This window comes from Delphinus delphis, chromosome 16 (assembly GCF_949987515.2).
Source record: "Delphinus delphis chromosome 16, mDelDel1.2, whole genome shotgun sequence".
Taxonomy (NCBI): domain Eukaryota; kingdom Metazoa; phylum Chordata; class Mammalia; order Artiodactyla; family Delphinidae; genus Delphinus; species Delphinus delphis.
Window position 1 is genome coordinate 34,985,499 of NC_082698.1, and position 19,962 is coordinate 35,005,460.

At 37.1% G+C, this 19,962-nt stretch overlaps 1 protein-coding gene across 5 annotated transcripts in view; it reads right to left on the minus strand.

Moving 5' to 3' along the window:
* Positions 1-2,725: 2,725 nt before the first annotated feature.
* PCGF5 (polycomb group ring finger 5) overlaps positions 2,726-19,962 on the minus strand; it is a 114,540-nt gene continuing 97,303 nt past the window's right edge. For 3 of the 5 annotated variants that reach the window (XM_069541529.1, XM_060034493.1, XM_060034492.1), the window contains exons 9-10: positions 14,924-14,983; positions 2,726-8,495 (exon numbers count right to left, since the gene is read on the minus strand). In XM_069541529.1, coding sequence (XP_069397630.1) covers positions 8,448-8,495; positions 14,924-14,983 — 108 coding nt within the window. In that variant the 3' untranslated portion in view covers positions 2,726-8,447. The remainder of the gene's footprint in view (positions 8,496-14,923; positions 14,984-19,962) is intronic. The other 2 variants (XR_011246754.1, XM_069541530.1) reach the window with 2 other exon arrangements.

The following is a 19,962-nucleotide window of genomic DNA, read 5'->3' on the forward strand; positions in this document are numbered from 1 at the left end:
CATATACATGTAATATCATGGTATTTGTCTTTCCCTTTCTGACTTTGCTTAGTATGATAATCTCTAGGTCCATCCATGTTGCTGCAAATGGCATTATTTTGTTCTTTTTATGGTTGAGTAATATTCCTTTATATATATATATATATATATATATAGTGGAATATATTTTATATATATCTCACATCTTTATCCATTCATCTGTTAATGGACATTTAGGTTGTTTCCATGTCTTGGTTATTGTAAATAGCACAGGAGTGCCTGTATCTTTTCAAATTATAGTTTTGTCTGGGTATATGCCCAGGAGTGGGATTGCTGGGTCACATGGCAACTCTATTTTTAGTTTTCTGAGGAACCTCCATACTGTTTTCCATAGTGGCTGCACCAATTTGCATTCCCACCAACAGTGTAAGAGGGTTCCCTTTTTTCCACACCCTCTCCAGCATTATTTGTAGATTTTTTAATGATGGCCAATTCTGACCGGTGTGAGGTGATACCTCATTGTAGTTTTGATGTGCATTTCTCTGATGATTAGTGATGTTGAGCATCTTTCCATGTGCCTATTGTCCATCTGTATATCTTCTTTGGAGAAATGTCTATTTAGGCCTTCTGTCCGTTTTTCCATTGGGTTTTTTGTTATTGAATTGTATGAGCTGTTTGTATATTTTGGAAATTAAGCCCTCATCAGTCGAATCATTTGTAAATATTTTCTGCTATCCTGTAGGTTGTCTTTTCGTTTTGCTGTGCAAAAGCTTCTAAGTTTGATTAGGTCCCATTTGTTTATTTTTGCTCTTATCTCACTGGTCTGTTCTCATGATTAAATGGGTGAGAGTAAGGGAAGACACTTGTAAAGTAGGTGCTAGACCCTGTGCTGCATCCTTTACACGTTATTAGTACATTCAGTGGGAATAGAGTTTAGGAACGGCCATGTGATTGGAATAGCTCTAGGTAAGCAAAATTTGAGTTACTTGTTGGCATTTTAGCTCCCGGCAAATCAGAGAGAACATTGGATAACACCGGGCTGCAATCTGTGGATGATCAGATGGAGATGGAGAACGGCTGTGCTGTTCTTTGTTGTTTCCACTGGCATTGCTCTGAGCACTTCCTGTGGCCTCTCATTCCTCCACAAACCTATGGGATAGGGATCTTGTTCCTGCTTTTGGAAACTGAGACTCAACCAGTTAATTGCCCAAAGTCACACCACAGAAGGAGCCTGTATGTGAACCCAGGTCTATGGGGCACCACGTGGCTGTTATGAACTGAACAGTGAAGCCCTAACCCTAGGATCTTAGAATGTGACTGTCTTTGAGATAGGGCCTTTGATTGAAGTTGATGAGGTCATAAGGGTGAGGCCCTAATCCAATATGACTGATGTCCATATAAGAAGAGGAACGGTCAGGAGACTACTGGGGAATTGACTAGAGACTTGTTAGCTTTGCCTCTGCTTCCCGAAATCTGGATTCTTTCACTACATTGTTCTTATTGGTGCCAGTTACTATGCCAATCGTGTTCTGAGGGTGAGGATATACCACAATGACTGTCAACATCCCTCTCAAAGCTCATAATCTAATGGGAGGACAAACAAACATCAATTACTGTGGTTGTGATAAAAGTGTTAAGTGGTACAGAAGAAGCAGCCTCCTGGAGTTGATGGGATCTTCTGAACTGGGCTCGGCAGGAGCAGAGCTTTGGGAGGTGGGGGGCGATCATTTGCTGTTTCTTCTTTCTGGGCATGATTCTCCATTTGATGGTAATCCTGGCACCCCAAATCCCACAGCAGGGGTTTGGGTGTCAAGCCGGACTCTACATGGCTTCCAGCAAAATACGGTCAGCAAATTCCTTGGCCACACAACAAGCAGAGGCTGGCTCTTAAACTCACCTGGGGTGCAGACTCCTCCATAACTTTCTAAACTGGTGAAAAGATCAGAGCTGAGCCTGTGTTGACAAAACACTAAGAACTGGGTAAACTGGCTCCGTTCTCAAGTGCAGGCGTGGCAGAGACTGATTAGCAGGAAACGGTTTCCTTTTTTCCTTGGTTGTGTCCTCCAGCCTTCCCTGAGGCCTTCCCCTGTTCTGGCCCCTGACGCGGGGTAAAAGTAAAACGGGCTACGTTTTGAGCACTTTCCACGTACAGTCCTCCCAAGTTCCTTCCCACGCTGCAACAGCCTGCGAAGGGTGATGCTGAAAGGTGAAGGGAGTTTTGCTCAGAGGATGCCGCTTTCCTACCTCGCTGAACGCCTGGGGTCTCTAGCCACCTCCATGGTATCACTAACCTAGGACAAAGCTTCAGGCACTGTAACAATGGGGCAGAGATATGAATCATCACAACCTTCTGACTTGAATGTCTGTCTTCAGCCCAACTAGAATTCCCCAGGCAAGTTATTAATAAAACAAAGCTGTTACCTAAGTAGCTGAAGAAAGCAGTCTGTCTTTCAAATCACTTGGGCCTTTCTTTGGTACTCAGTTACTTTCAGAAGATGATATGGATTAGATTAATTTAACAGAAAAAATTGTTCTGAAGTGTATGTGGACACACACCTCAAGTGTTATTCGAGGGCCAGTCTGCCATCTTAAATGTGAACAGTTCAGAAATCTTTAGAAAATGTTTATCGTCTCAAATATTCAACAAACATTCATAAAATTGGCTACAGTAATACTTAATGGAAACTTTTAAATGAAGGTTATGATCTGCAACTACTGATAATGAAGAATGACAGACAGCAATAAATTACGCAATCAAAATTTTAATAACAAAGATACTATTTTTAACATGGTCAAATATACTTGGCTAAGTCCAGATCTTAAAAAACAAAAGTGTCTAGCCCAACAGTACAACCATACAGCTTTGTACAGAACATTCCATAGATCAACAGAAAATACAGTTGAGCACAAAAATAAAAAATATTTAAAGAGAATCTCTAAGCAGCATTTTATTTCTGCAAAACAGACATATAGTACTGATTAAATATCTACAAGTGCTTTTCCTTTACAAAAATACATATATTCTTAATAGACTAAGTCATTAACAATGACCTGGTAATCTTTCACTTCAATTTGAATGATTTATAAGCTAAATCTTACAACCACAAAAAGGTTTTTATTCGTATTAAGATGTTACCACTTTTGACCAAAAAAAAAAAAAAAACTTAAAATATTTTATATTTCAAAGGAAAATTAGCAACATAACTGTACAGTATAGTCTATGATGGTTTTATTTAGTGTGAGGGCTACTCTATTAAAAACTGGTGCTTGCTGTTGTGCTGCCAGATGCAGGAACGCAGCACAACACTGGTGCTCCCCCCACAAGCTCTTGCCGACCACAGCTTCATAAGGACACTTGGGCCCCCATCCCCACTCAAAAAAATACAGCGAAAGAAAACCAACCCCAAACAACGTTAGGCTGATCCCGTTCCATTTCGAATGTGCAGAACTCCTGCTCTGCTGGACTGATGTGAAGTCCACGGATACATAATCTATTCACTATCTCTGCACTGCCCAGAAATATTTAATCTTCAGTTTGTACTAGATTAGTTTCTTACTCCATGAAGCTCTGAACGATGGAAGAAAACTGGACCCAGTATTTAATATGTTTCACTTGATTCTAGATTTAAAGGTAATTAAAATTAAAAAGCATTTCTGAATAATGACTCAAGTTTTGAATCCTAGAGAAAGGGGCATAACAAGTATTTGGACACATTCTAATGAGCATTTAAATAATTTATTTTTGTTTAATTTTGTAACTTTCTGAAAAGGAAGTGCTCGAGCATTTTAATTCTATTTGAAAATATAGTAAGGATAGCAAATAAACACACTACTTGTGAAAACTACATTACATTAGGAAGAGAATCACTTTTAAATTATTTGGGAAAATGCCACTGTTTTAAGAAAAAACTATGAAAACCCTGTAATGTATATTTGAGTACATTTTAATGAACTTTCAATCTGAACTTTTTTCAACAAAATACTATCGAACTAGGTATATCAAGTAAATCCAGAATTAGTTGGTTATTTTGTGCTTTCAAAGGGTTTGAGTTTCTAGTATATTTAATATTTTTCAATTTTTATAAACCAGATCTGCAGACATGTTATATTCCTTACTGTAGGGATAGGTATATATCTTAAAATAATAGCATTTCATGTTTCTAACCCAGAAAATTAAAGTTATGGCAAACTCACTCATTTTTGTAATTCCCACAACCAATATCTATATCTCACTGGCATAAAGCACAGCCTGCTGGAAAATTCCTTATGGTAAACCAGAGTATACAATGGAGTGCATCCATCTTTAGCCGATCCAATGCGGTTTACCAGGTGGCCTGTCAGGAAGACTTCATAATGTGAGCTTTACTTGAGGTGGCCCACAGCATGGGCTCCCCAAAAGATCGGTGTGAGGACAGGGCTTAACCTGGTGTATATGCTCTTCATCTGGGGCTTATCTTGCCGAATTTGGCTGTATGGCTAGATTCTAAAAACAAAGTCATTGCTGAGAAACAAGACAAAGAGTTACTTTAAAAAAAACCACAGGCCTTTAGGAAAATTCTGCTTTTGAATACAGAAAATGCATTTACTTATGTGAATCCAACAGAATGCACTATTTTCTATTACAAGTAAGCATGTCCGCACTTTTACCAAAGTCTGTCTGTAATAAAATTTCTCACATTACTAAGAACCCAGGAACTAAATAAGTATAATTTTAGTCTGTATCGCCTCCATGGAATAAAAAGCTTCTCAAATTAGAATTTAAAATCTCAATTTCAATTTTCTTTTCAAAGTATGTCTTTCTCCCACTTTTCATCCAGAGGGAGGCTATTTGTTGGGTTAATCTCTTTTTCACCTTTGAGGATTTCCTAAGATCTGTCAGATGGTGCTGGAAAAACAAGAAACATAGCTGAAAGGAAGTATGTTCTGATTATTGCAAGAAAAACCTGCATTTGATTGATCTTACCATGAAAATTAAGTTTAAAGCCTTTCTTTGGTGATATTTTAGCAATTACTCAAGGTTATTGCCTAATTATATAAAAAGTAACTTGCAGTCTAAAAATTTCCAACCTCCAAACAGTTAAACTGTCTCTCTAACATGGTTACTAACAGTAAAATGTCTTTGGTGATAACTATTTTCTTATGAAAATCTTTCAAAAAGAGATTATTCTAACTTACAAGAGCCTATTTAGATACAAAACCATTGATAAGAGACAGGGACAGAAAACGCAAAATTTATGCAGTAAATCTACAACAGAAACGCACTTTAGCAATGAGGCACTTTCTCTTAAATAGTTCAGTAAAGCTAAACAGTTCACAATGTTATATAACATACTTTTTTTCCCTTAAAGAATCATTTTAAGTTACACATAGTTGAGCAAACTCATTACATTTATAAAATGTGGCATATTAATATGGGACAGATTTTTAATGAATAAAGAAAAATACTTTTCTAAAAGTAGTTAAAAGACATCACCCCAAGGTATCTGGACCTCAGACTGAATGACCTAATACTACCTCATCAGTGAATCTTTTAGTTTATTTGTTTTTATACTTAAAAGTATTCTGTTAATCTGGAGAAAGGGCCATATTTGGATTTTTCTATTAACTAATGTGATTACTTCCGTTAAAGTGATATCTATAAATAAAGCACAGGCCTTCCTTAGATCCAAGGTTCCTTGACCCTTGTACATCTATCATATCTAAAGCAGAGAAAACAGATTACAAAATCCTTTATGGAAGTAAAGTTCTTTCAGTTTGTCGCTTAAGAAACAAGAGATTAAAGAAAAACTTAATTTAGTTTTATTCTCCAATTTTGCAGATTCAGATGATTATTACTATAGGCTATTTGTATAAGGAGTTTATCTTATTAGCACCCCAAGTCTGTAAAACTAACCACCTGTATATTTTTGCCTGTAAATTTTTCTATACCTCGTTTCTTACAAATTCCACAACCTGACTCGGGATAATTAACTAGGGATTAATGTATTACTAGACATGAAAGTAGTCCCATACTTAGAAAACCATAGTTGAATATATATGAAGAAGTCTGTGGTTCTAATAGTAATACCACATTATTCAGGACCATCATAAAACGTGTACCTTTCCCCATATAACTGATGCCCTTCTTTATGCAAGGTTTTCACATGTTTTGGCACATATTCCATTGCATTTCAATAAAAGTGTTAATATATTAACATTAAATAAAGGAAGTTTATATAAAAGTATTCTCAATTCCATAATTGCTTCCTATATATTTCCTTGGAAAACAGTGACACTATATAAGATGAGGCAACAAGCCAAATTTAATGAGATCATGTATATAAAACTCATTTAAGGCTGCAAGTTTTGTCTGGGGACCCAAAAACATCCAGGTCTCATTTGTGGTTTTTAAAATGCACTCTCAATTTATTTTGAGTTAATTAAAATCAGCTTCCATAAGTAATCACTGACCTAGATGTGACAAGTTTACAAGAAATCTAAAAATTTCTTAGGGATGTCAGGGAACTGCATTTGACAGCGTAGCAAAGTAATTTCTGTAGCTGGGGAGTAAATTCAGTTTCTGGTTTAGGGTAACGGTCTGTGCCAACCATTTTTAAAGAGTTAACAAAAATCTGCCTTTTAAATTCTCTTTGCGAGCCCCTCCAAGCACAAACACAGTCTAACAAAGTGAAATTTTAAAAGTATTGCCATAACCTTTTTCACAAGTCAGGCCAAAAACAACAGAAAACTTTAGACTTTTTGACTTAAAACAAAGGTATAAGGAAAAGATAATTATGACCTTTCAGCCTTTTATATTGTGAAATGCATCAAGATTTAGCTGTATTTTGTATGTGTTTCTTGGTCGTACACTGTTTTATTTCTAAGAAGCATTTTGAGATTCAGAAGGCATTACCTTGTGATACATTTTACTGGAAAATGTAGCACATCTACTATGTATACAGTATAAAAACTATGTGTGTAACACACAGATTGTGCTCATGTCAGATTTCTAGAACAAATATTTCTTCCTAACTTTCAAGATTATTTCCTAAGTATTTCAGAGGTTAAATTTGAAACTGAGGAAATAGGCCTAAGTTTCAAAGCAATTAGTAAAACTTAATTTCCAAAGAAGTTTATGAAAAATAATGTAAATGTTAAGAGGTTTAAAATGAAGTTCTTCATATAATTTAAGGTGACAAGACTTGTTTTGACTTGCAGACTCATCTCAAAATGAGTGGAAGACTTAAAAAAAAATGCAAAATCAAGGACATTATCATAGCTCTGACCTTAAAGAACTTATGTATAAAACAATATAATCCCATTTCCCCCTGATTACTACAGGATCTAAAATGAAATATCCTCAAACCATTAATTCTGGTTAGCATATTTATCTATTACACTGCATTTTGTCTATTTTATACGTATGGTTTGGAAACGTGACAGGTTACTAACAGTTTTAATCTACAATTGCTTTGAGATTTTTGAAATCCATAAAATAGCTAATGTTACCTGCTCTAAAAATCCTAATACTTAAATCATCATAACCTTCTGCATGCCACAGTGACACACACCTAAGGCCAACTGAAAAAGGGAAACAATGTACTTCATTAGGTAAGAGCCACAGTAAAACAATGCACACGTAAAGTGGACTACACGACGGCGATGGCGTTTCATGAGGCAGCACCCGCTCGTCATAAGGCATTATGAAGGATTAACCTCACTTACACATTAATTTTGTTAGAAGTAAATGTGACCAGCTGCCAACATTTCAAATGGCTGTGAATCTCACTTCAGCTCTCCAGGAAGTCACATACGTTTTCTGGAGGGTGAACAGGCCCTCCCTGTGCGACTGGTAGACTACACAGACAGATGACTCAAAATGCCTACAATTATATGTGCTCTAATGTAAAGAACAATTGGAATTCTTCCCCAAAGGACTTGCACACTCAAGAGTGAACTATTTTGCACACAAAAAGCTTACTGAGAACAGGACAGTGGCTCAAGGACCACTTTTCTAAATATATTTCCCATACAAAATAATTTCAAGATATAATAATTAGTTCCTTGTACAGTACTCTACTTAAACAAGAATTAATCAAATAGTAAGTATGTGAAAACTGCAACACCACAAAGATTGAGCCATATTACTAGTGTAATCAAACATTAGAACAATCTTGGAACAGGCAAGCAAAATATTCAGAAGGCTGGATCGTGGCTGCACACCTAACTGATTTCAACCATGACTTGTATTGTACACTGTGAGACAGCACAGATACCTTATGCAGATGGTTCAGTAGCAGAATGGCACTTGGTTTGCTCTTAATAGAAACAACAAAAATGCAACTGACAATTTAGAGACAGACAATGGCCTTATTCGCATGCTGAAAATCTGGTTGTGTCCCTCCAGTCCACACACCGTTCACTGTGCAGTCTGTCGATGAGTAAACACGTAGTGCAGGATTCATTCAGTGGGATCTAGGCCCCGTGGTCTAACCAAAATCAATTCTTGGTCGATACTGCAATACCATGGGGTATGACTATAAAATAAAAACAGATGATGAATAAGACTGTTGATATAAAAATAATACAGATTATACATAAAAGACTTTAAGAACGTGCAGTTACAGCTTACAGTATTTCCTGGTACTGGTGATTACGACAATTAAGGTTGTAATTATCATTAAGACTATATTTTTAAACGGCTACTATTTTCTAGAATCAGTCAAGTTTTCCATAACTGGCAACAAAGGTGAAGCTGGAAGGCCCGCAGACGTCATACTGCTTGCGTATGTGAATAGTACTAATGTTAATACTTAGGGCGAGGCAGGGCCTGTGTGGAGGATGGAAAGCTCTCACCTGCATTCACCTGTGGGGCTGAACAAGACAAGCCCGCAGGCTGGACTCCGTCAGGGCTGCTGTTTGTGAGAGCCCATTGAGCCACGAATTAACAGAGACCTCCTGCTATGGATCTAGGAAAACTGGGATAGTGTTTACAAATCACACATCTTAACTTTGACACTTCTTTTCAGGATTTAAAACTTAACTGTCATTTAAAAAATGTTGAAACACAAGTAACTAATTGTTAGACGAAACCGCCTCCTTTCAATAGTTGATACTACTAAATATTTTGACTTGACTATTATATAATTGAATGGTTCAGACTGTCCTTCTGTTTTGCTCTATGTAGGGAGGTATCATACATCAACATACAGCCCTAGAGAGGAAACAGCTTCCTGTGGTAAAAGCCACACTGCTACTTCTGTGTCTTTTTTACCCCCTGTTTTGTCATATCACATAGAACTCAAACATCAAAGTCAGAAAGGGTCTGAAGAAACAATGGTTTTCCTTTTCTTAAAGGTGCAGATTCCCCTTTTTAAAATGAAATTACCAGGAGCTACTTTTATGAAAACAAGGAAGGGCTGAGATGGCTACTGACTTGTTTCCCCCCCTTGTCTCTGTGTAGGTGAATGCAAAAATCCTGTCTTTCTTTCCTATAGACAAAAGTGGTAGACTGAGATTCCAGAACCCTGAAAATGACTGTTTCTGTAGGTATCATTGCCATGCTACATCCTGGGAAGTCTCTCTCACCATTCAGCTCAGGGTTGGACTGGAGGGTAGGAATGAAAATTCCTACATCTTGCTGTTCCCAGCTTAAGAAGTAAGGTGACGCCCTACAGTTTTCTAAGCACTGGAGTAAAAGTCACAGTCTCTCAGGGTTTCCATGGTCTAAATCTATTGTGGTTAAATTTTGCTTCCTTGTTTTTTTCTTTTGCGGTACGCGGGCCTCTAACTGTCGTGGCCTCTCCCATTGCGCAGCACAGGCTCCAGATGCGCAGGCTCAGCGGCCACGGCTCACAGGCCCAGCCACTCCGCGGCATGTGGGATCTTCCCGGACCGGGGCACGAACCCGGGTCCCCTGAATCGGCAGGTGGACTCTCAACCACTGCACCACCAGGGAAGCCCGCTTCCTTGTTTTTATTTAAACTTTTTTCTGTTTCCTCTGAATCAGAATATCTGTGAGTGGGACACAGAAATCTGTATTTTACAAAACTCCCTGGGTTTTCTGAAGTTCAGGCAGAGTTGGAGACTGCTACCTAGACATCGTATTAACCTAACTTGACTACTTCCCATCCTACCTGACCCAACCCAGAGCTTGCCTCTCATTATAATAATCTTTCTAGCTTTGCTTTCCATTCCTGTTGAATCTGCATACTTTCTGCAAATAATTAAGTCACTCGTTCAAAAATCCATTCATCATGCACAGAAGAATCCATCACCAATTCTACTAGGATGTAGGAAGAGAGGGAAGTTAAATGCCTTGGTTGTCAGTGGTTGGGATTTTCTCAGTTTTTGGCTGAAAATGGTTTTCTCTTCTCCTCCAAGTAACCATTTGTATGTGTGTGTGTGTCCTATGACAACGTGAAGTTTAAGAATTATTGGTGTTACAAAACTGGAAATGGTTAAGGTATACTTTAAGTCCTATTTGTGTTTCAGTTTGCCTTCTGAAGTAAAATGGCACTGCGCGCACTGTAATGAAATGTGGCCTATCACTCCTCTTGGTGTTATGGGACTACACTGAGTGGAGACTGCCAGTCCTCGGTCTCATCATTTACTAAAAGAATCCATACTTCCAAAGTATATATTATTTCAAATGTGATAATTTTAGAAAATGATAGAAATTGGCTGGTTGATGTACTATTTTTCTTAAAAAATAAATTATTTACCATAAAAGTAACTTGGTTTTAGATTTAGAAAATATAGAAAACCACCAAGAAAAAAAGGAGAATCATTTAAATCCCACACCCAAAGATAACCACCACAGTCATTTTAATGTACATCCATCTAGTCTTTTTGTCTACATTATTTTTCTTTTTAAAGCTGGAATCACGCTACACATATTGTTTGGTAAATAATTCTGTCCATAAAAGAATTCTGTCCATTAAAAAAATTCCATAAACTTATTTCTACAGTATTTAATATGGTCATACATGATCATTTTTAAAGGCTACATATGATACCTTTATAGAAATGTACAATAAATTATCAACAAATCTTTTACTGCATATTTTCTTTCTTTTCTTTTTTTTTTGCTATTATAAATTTATTGTGACCCAATGATCTATTCCCCACTCCCCACCCTATCTCCCCTGCACCCTTAGGGTTGGTTCCTAGAAGTAGGACTGCTGATTCAGACAGCATAAGCATTTTAAAAGGCTTTTTGGTAAATGCTATCACACTGGACTTTAAGAAAGTCGTTCTATTTTTACATTTCTGAAAGAAATATGAGTGCTCATTCTTCAGGAGCCTCATCAATAATGAGTACTATTCCTTTCCTCTCTCTTAATTTGGAAATTTAATACGCATATAATAGTATTTTATTTCTTCTTCCATTTTGACTTCTAAATAAGTTAACTACCTTTATACTAGGCAGTTGTGTTTCCTTCTTTTGTGACTTGTCTTATCATGTCTTTTGTTGATTTTTCTACGGACAGGTGAACTCCTTCCTACAGATTTGTATGGATTCTTTACGTATCAGGGCAGCAAATCTTTCTATCATATATTGCAAATATTCCTTATTTATGGTATTTTTGCCATGTACTTTTCAGTATTAGTAGTCAACTTGGTTTGTTTTCTTTCCTTTTACAAGTACAATGAGAAAGGCCATCCTCACTCTGAGGTTAGTTAGCTATATTCTCTTCCTGATCTTTGATGGTATCATTTTTAATGCGTACCATTTTAGCCATGAAAAACACCTATAATGGGAGGTATGGATTGAATCCCCCCACTCCATCACCACCACCAAAAGTCTCAAGACAATTAACTGAAAACAAACCCTACTAGATCATATCCCACCCCAACATCTATGCTCCAAGTTCCCCGATACCCGGTCAACTACTGTCTCTGCTCCAGGCCCTTGGCCGCCTTGCAGCCCTCAAACCACCAGACACGACCACATCTCTGGATCTTTGCACTGTGTGCCCTCGGCCTAGAGGGCCCTACCCCAGATAGACACAGAGCTCTTACTCTCACTTCTTTTTGATCAAAAATCCCCAACTCAAAGAGGTCTTCCCTTGGCTATCTTATCTAAAATATTCTATTTATCTACTTTAATTTTTCTTCTAACACTATAAATTTTACTCATTTATCTTTCATCTGTTATCATTAGAGTATAGGCTCCATGAAGGAAATGAATTTTTTTCATTTTTACTTCTGTGCTCCCAGGGCCTAGAAGATTGCCCAGTGCATAATTAAGGGCTCAATAGATATTTGTTAATCTTTTTACCCTCCACTAATTTGAAATACTCTTGATAGATTCATGTTCCTGAGCTATTCTTTTTATTCATGTGTCTATGTTTAAGATAGTACCAGATTTTAATTACTTCGGCTTTAAAATACATTTCAGTAGGTGGCCATGAATGTGCCCCGTGATCACTCATTTAAAAATGGGACTGACCAGAGGCACCAAGTTATATTTCCTGATGAACTTTAGAATGACTGACTTTGTCAAGTTAAACAAGAATCTGGTAAAAATGTGTTTGAAACTATATTAAACTTCATAATTTAATTCTGGGAAGAACTGACATCACTATAATATTTAATGTACTAAATTTCTTGTGCGCAAAGTGGGATTGCGGTTACATATGAGAAGGTCTTTGATCTTAGGAAACATATGCTGAAGTATTTAGAGGTCAACTGTCATGATACGTGCAATTTAATTTCAAGCGACTCTGTAAAGAAACAATAGATATATTTATAAAGAGATTAACAAGATAAGGAGAAGAGGAAGAAAGGGAAAGGGGGGCAAAAACTGTAGCAAAATGTTAATTGGTAAATCTAAGTAAAAGTAAATGATACTCCTTTGTATTACATCAACATTGTTGTTGTTTTGAAATTTTTCAAAATAAGAAGCTTGCAGGAAAAATTAGGACTTAACATTCAAATTTTATCAAATGCCTTTTCAGCATCTACTAGTATTTATTTGACTTAGTGTTTTTAGGATATAATATATATATATAATTTCCCTCTCCCCAGCATGAAGCCATTCTTGCATTTCTGATAAAAATACTACTTGGTCTTGGTTTGTTATTCTTCTAGCATATTATTTTAGTATATTTAGTATGTTTTTATCATCTTTGTTTTTATGTTCAAAATAAGATTTGATACTCGTTTTCTAATTGCAGGTTCTCTGTCAGTTTTTGCTTTCACGATTATGTTATCTTTGTAAAATGAATTTGGAAAAATTCCATCTTTTTCAATGACTTAAACCAATTTAGAATGAGAATGATCTATTCCTTGAAAATATGAGGGAACGTGACCATTAAAAGTAGTTTTATATTTAGGTATCTGTAATTTAATTTTTTTTATGTCTTCCATAATTTAGTGATTTACATTTTCTTCTTGGGTGAATGTTGGTCCACTATTATTTTCCTAGAAAACTGTCTATTTCATGAAATTTTCACAAAATTAAAAAATTTAATAGGATAAAGCTACACATATAATAATACTTTCTTATAATAGTGATAATCTTTTCCTTGAAATTTTCTAGGTGATTTTTGGCTAAAGATGTTCTGACAGGACTATACTCTATAATGAAGTGTTGAAGTTAGAAAAGGAGGTGTGTGGGGATTTTTGAAAATTTGGTCTTATTCTAGTTCTCTAAAACTTTAGATCAGAGTTTAAGAATATCTTTATTTCTCAGGAAATAAATAGACATCAGTGCCAAGAGTAAAAGCAAAAAGCCATGTATGTATGAATTATAACTAAAGGCAGGAGCATCACTACAATGCATCTCGAAATCAGCCGTGAAGCTAAAGTCAGCTGAAACATCTACGCATATCTCACCAGCTCAGTTAAATTATTTACTCACCCCTCACCCTCAACTGCATAATATAAGGAGAAGTATGATTTTTTTTCTCTAAATGATTTTCTATTGGCCTTTATAGTTGCTAAATGCGCTTACTCCATTACTAAAAACAACAGGACTTAAAAAGTGTGTATTAAGAAACACACATTTTAATGACAGTGTGGGGATTTCCACAATCACAGCACTGACAATGAGACTGAGGGAAATTCTAGATAAAATGCTAATTTAACATTTTCGATTTGAAGTGGTTCTTCTAATACTTAACATATAATTATTTGTCCCAACCCTAAAATTGCAACATCAGAGCTAAGTCTGCTAGTTAAGTTTGTTATATAATTACAATTCTCCTTTCTTGGCTCCAAGGAAATAATTATGAAGACTACTTTAATTTCTGGGATAAAAGAACAATGGAGATTTTTAAGAAATGCCATGGTTAATCCATGGATTAAGGTTGATCATAGATCATCTCTACACTCAACAGTAATCCTTACTATTCTACACTTAGTCTCTTCTGTTTTCCAAATTTTTAAAATGTACTTGTATTAGATAAACTTTTCTCAGGTATGTTCACGTTTGCTCAGTGCATTACTAAATCAGTTCACTATCATTTCTGCGCTAGAAGAGGTAACTCAAATACAGTCCTTAGGACAGGGCCTAGTAAGCGAGCTCACAACTGCATTGAGCTGTTGCTGTTATTTAGCTTCACCTAATCTGGCATTTTATCTTTCACTTGTGGGTGAATGATTAATTAAAAACACACACACACAAAGAAGTGTTAAGTATAGAGCAGAGATCCAATATGGAGCAGAGATTTCTCATGGGCTGAAAGCGGTAATTATTAACAATTCCTGATGCATAAATAATGGCCTGAACATTTATAACTTCATTTTTAGTTTGGCAAAATTAAAAAGATAATTCAAGAGAACTAAAATAATGGGAAACTTTGGGGATATAAGTTGAAAAGATGAAGTTTTGTAGCTCAAGTAAGTCTTAGTTTTGCAAAGTTACATGTCTTAGGAACTTGAGTTTGGGGTGAAAGCAGTCACCTTTGTGGCAGGCAGGCATCAGAGGGTCATATGTACAGTCGTGAGTGCCTCTTACCTGATACAAAGGGCCATCCTGAGGGCAGACTTGCGAAGCTGAGCAGTTCAGACACCGAAACTGCGGAGGAGATGAACTCATCAGATAAGAGGCATCCACAACTGGATACATATTTAAAATATTTTAACGTCAAACATGAGTCAACATGATTAAGTAAACACTTTCCAGAATATGGTAGTTGTTTTTGGAAAAAGTCTTTAATAACTTAGTGACTGGTAAATTTTAGCTTGAAATTATTTTAGTCTCTAGATAAGAGTTTTGTTAATATTCTGCAAATATTTACCAAAACGGTGACCTGTCCTTTCCATCTCCTCTTCAAATACTAAATTCCTGAGAAAACCCTCACCTTCTCAATCCAGGAGGGGCACCCTCTTTCTTCCAACTTTTCCTGTGAGCAATCTCTGCTAGACCTCTTCAACCACCCTGAGAGGGAACACTGTCTGAGGATCTCAGAGCTCTGAGAGGGGCAGGGAACTTGCCTCAGCCTGTAAGTGATCCATGTTCTGTTTTAGATTAGGTTCTTTATATTCCTCCGATTAGACTCTTAGTCTCCATAACTATTTTAATAGCATTAGATTGTGAGCTCTTTGAGTCTGAATCTTATTCATATTTGCAATCTTAAGAGCTAAGGCACAGAACTGGCACACGGCAGCCACTCAAATGTTTTATGAGTAAATCAATGAATTAACATATTTTTAAACCAGTGAGTAGATTCATTTCTAAATCTACCATCTTTTAATGGTTAACCATTCATATTAAAAAATCATTCCCAAATCTTGATTTTTCAATATTATCCTGAACCCTTATTAAGCATAAACATTGAACTGTAATGGAATTATGAAACATAACACACTTTAAAATTATGCATATATGAATTCAACATCGTGTACTTCTTCAAAACAGAAAAAAAAAGATTAAAAATATGGGGCCTCCCTGGAGGCGCAGTGATTGAGAGTCTGCCTCCGATGCAGGGGACACGGGTTCGTACCCTGGTCTGGGAAGATCCCACATGCCGCGAAGCGGCTGGGCCCGTAAGCCATGGCTGCTGAGCCTGCGCGTCTGGAGCCTGTGCTCCGCAACGGGAGAGGCCACAGCAGTGAGAGGCCCGCGTATTGCAAAAAAAAAAAAAAAAAAAAATGTGAGATACAAATTAACCAGGATAAATCTAACATCCCAGAGCAGGTTTTTAAAATATACTTTGGAAGAATATTTAAATAAGCAATTATTAAAACAAATATACTGGTAGCTTTAAAAATAAAATTTTAGATATTTTCCATTTCCTGTAAGACTTTAGCAATTTTTTCCCTAGAAGTTAGTCCTTGAATTTCTGTACTGGGCTCATCAACATGCTGTAAGACACACCCAGCACTGCTATCGTTGACAACCTTCCCCCTTCTCTCTGAAGACTCCCCACACTGCGGCCTACCAGACTTTGCCTAACTATGCAAGTCCCAAATAGCATTTAACAAGTAAAGAGGGTAGAAAGAGGCAAATTTCACTGTTTTGTTTTGTTTTTGTTTTTGTTTTGTTTCCTATTAATCTCTGGTATCAGTCAAGGTAGATGTTTGCTTTTCCTAAAATTGCTTGGTAATGCAAAGAAAGCAAAGCAAGGCAAACGTGGTGCAGTAACTTTAGGTAGGGACTGGCGGGGGGGTTGTTGGAAGAGATAAAACCAACCAGGATTATCTGGGAAAAGGGGGAATCCTGAGAGTAGGTACTCAACCTACCCAAGGAAAGGTAAGCAGGAAGAACATGAGTTCATGGTGAAAGCTGAGGCTGAAGAGACAGAGATATTAACAGTTAGTTTGCAGACATGAGACTAAGTGTAGGAGGAGAGAATTATAATAATAATGAAAGCAAACATACATAAGCTATTAATAAAATAACATTTATTATGTCTGGCACTCTGCTAAGTACCTTATTATATAATATTTCATTAATTCTTACTAAAATTTTTCAAGATAGGTATTATTACCCCAATTTTAAGGACCAAAAAACTGAGGCAAAACTATGCAGCGTGATACAACAGGGAGGAAATAGCTGCAAAATACATAATAAAAGATGAATATCCAGAATACATAAAGAGCTCCTAGGAGCCGGTAAGAAAAAGATAAAGTTCACAATGGAAAAAAGGGGCAATGGATATGGAAAGAAACTTCACACAAGAAATACAAAATTGAAAATATGAAGTGTTGGTGAGGGTATCAGAAAATGGGCACTCATACATTACTGGTATGACTATAAACTGCTAAAAACTTTTTAGAGGACAATTTATCAGTACCTATCAAAATTTAAAACATGCATACTCTGCTGTAAATCCACATCTGGAATTTAGCCAATAAATATGCTTCCACATATGCAGAAGGATATATACACTGGAACACAGCATTGTTTGTAATGTCAAGATATTTGAAAAAAATCTAAACGAGTCAAATCAAACGAGCATATTAATCAAATTATGCTACAGCCACACAAGTGGAATACTATCAACTTGTTACAAATAATTATTATAAAATTTACTGATTCTCCACAAGACATATTAACAAATGAGAAAAAGAAGCTGCAAAACAATACGTATGATCCCATTTATGTTTCAAAAAATGTGATGAACACTGCATGGATATTATAAACAGAATCCATGTAATTAGATTGGCGATTAAGTCCCTTCCAAACTGAGGTCTAATTCTTCAATTCTACACCTCAATTTACGGATGTGGAAACTACAGGGCAGGTCAGTGGTCATGGATCATGTCCCCTAAAATCATCTTACTCAAAGCGTGGCCCCAAATATCAGGTGCACAGACAACGCCTGGGAGCTTGTCAGAAATGCAGGATTTCTGTCCTCGCCCCAGAACTACTGAATCAGAATCTGTATTTTACCAAGACTCCCCAGGTGTTTTGTGATTTGCATTAAAGTTTGCGAAGCAATGGTTTAAAAAAAGGTACATTTTCTCCCACTAATAAGCAAAAGATGAACACCAATCTTGAGGTGCAAATACTGTTATGAACTGAAAAATTTCTGGGACTTAGCTAAGTTTGACTGGATATTTGATTCCTAAAGATAAAAGTTTCAAAAATGCATCACAATGTGCTTCCCTGGTGGCGCAGTGGCTGAGAGTCCGCCTGCCGATGCAGGGGACACGGGTTTGTGCCCTGGTCCGGTCCGGGAAGATCCCACATGCCGCGGAGCGGCTGGGCCCGTGAGCCATGGCCGCTGAGCCTGCGCGTCCGGAGCCTGTGCTCCGCAACGGGAGAGGCCACAGCAGTGAGAGGCCCGCGTACTGCAAAAAAAAAAAAAAAAAAAAAAAAAAAAAAAAAAAAAAAATCACAATGAAGACAAGGATCCAGAAAGAGCACAGAGGACAGAAAGCAGGCTGAGCCTGAAGTGAAACCGTCCCAGGATAAAGGGGAGGAGTGGCCCAGATGCTGTGTGGCACAGGCAGAAATGTCCTGCTCCTGAGGAGTGGAGGCAAAACTGACTCCCCGAGGTTCCCCCAGGAGTCTAGCAAGAGGACAAGGCCAACAGGTGATCTGAATACGGGGGATCCTGCCTGAGGCAAAAGACCCAGAAAGGCAGAGGTGGCATCCAACATGAAGAGGGAAGAAAACCACAGACTCTACTCAGAGGCACAGAGAAGAGTCCAGAACTTCAGAGGGCATCCCACAGCACCAAACAGAATAAAAGACTGCAAATGCCAGCCAAGTCAATCAAGAAATTTAATACAATGCCAATCACAATCCCATTCTCAAGCTCACCTAAACAATAAAGGGGGAAAACTAGCCAACACAATTTAAAAAAAAAAAAAATGAGCTTTTTCCTAACAGATGCTGATAGACATCATAAAGTAACCTAGAAGGCCCAACTATTTTCCTTTTAAGTTAGTTTGGACTTTATTTAAATATATCCCAAAGAAAATGGACAATTGAGGAGTTTTAGATAGGGGTGTTATGTGATCAGATTTTTATAAAAGCTGTAATGTGCAATGCTGGTGTAGGATTAAGCCCTACTCAGAAGAACAAAACAAGGTCCAGGAACATAGATATACACATCTGCATGTGTACACATGTCTAGATACATATGCACAGATAACGGTGACATCTCAAAACAATGAGGCAAAGTATGAATTATTCAATAAATTATTTCTGGCAAAAAATTCTTAGAATAAGTTTTAGAGTCTTAGCCTTGTTGTAGGGGTGTGTGTGTGTAAATGAACAAATCCCAGGTAGATTAAAATGTTTAATATAAAAAAGTATCAGAAGTAAGTGAAAGAACCATAAGGCGGTCATTAGTTTAGGAAATATGCCGACCCCAGCCCAAGACACAGCCAGTTAGCAATGCCAGTAGAGACAGTAACGAGAGCTTTTCAGACAATCTGGCATCTTGCTGGCAATGAAGGGTACAGATGGGAAAGGATGTGACTGCAATAAATATGCTGGAAGGGGCTTAATCAAGAAAGAATTGTTTTATTGTTAGTTTGTCCATTCACTCCAACTGTCAGAATTCATCAATTATAATAACTCATAATTAACTGGAACATGAGCAAAAATTTAAAATTTGTTTAACAGAAAACAAACGGGAAACAGACTGAAATAAACAAAATGACCTTTAAGCTATATTTTGCCTAACTACTACCTTATAAAAGACAAAACTTTCATTCAATTTACTCTTCAAACAAATACTTACTGAGTATCTGTACTAGGCACTGCTTTAGGTGCTGGAGACTGAGCAGTGAACAAATAATCATCCCTGCCCTCAGGCTACATTTTAGTTGGGGACAAACAATAAACATACAGAAGAGGTATAGTGACGGGATGAAATACTGTGGAGAATGGCAAGGCATGACAAGGGGTTAAGAGTGCCAGATCAGCAGAGGGGTTGGACTATTAACGGAAGTCAGAGGCCTCACTGAGGAGGGGATGTAGAAGCAAAATTCTCTGGGTGAAGGGGGTAAAGGGAACAAGTTAGGTGGATATTTGGGGAGGCAAGGGCAAGCCTGGCATGTTAGAGGAAACAAACACAGAGGCCAGTGAAGTGAGAG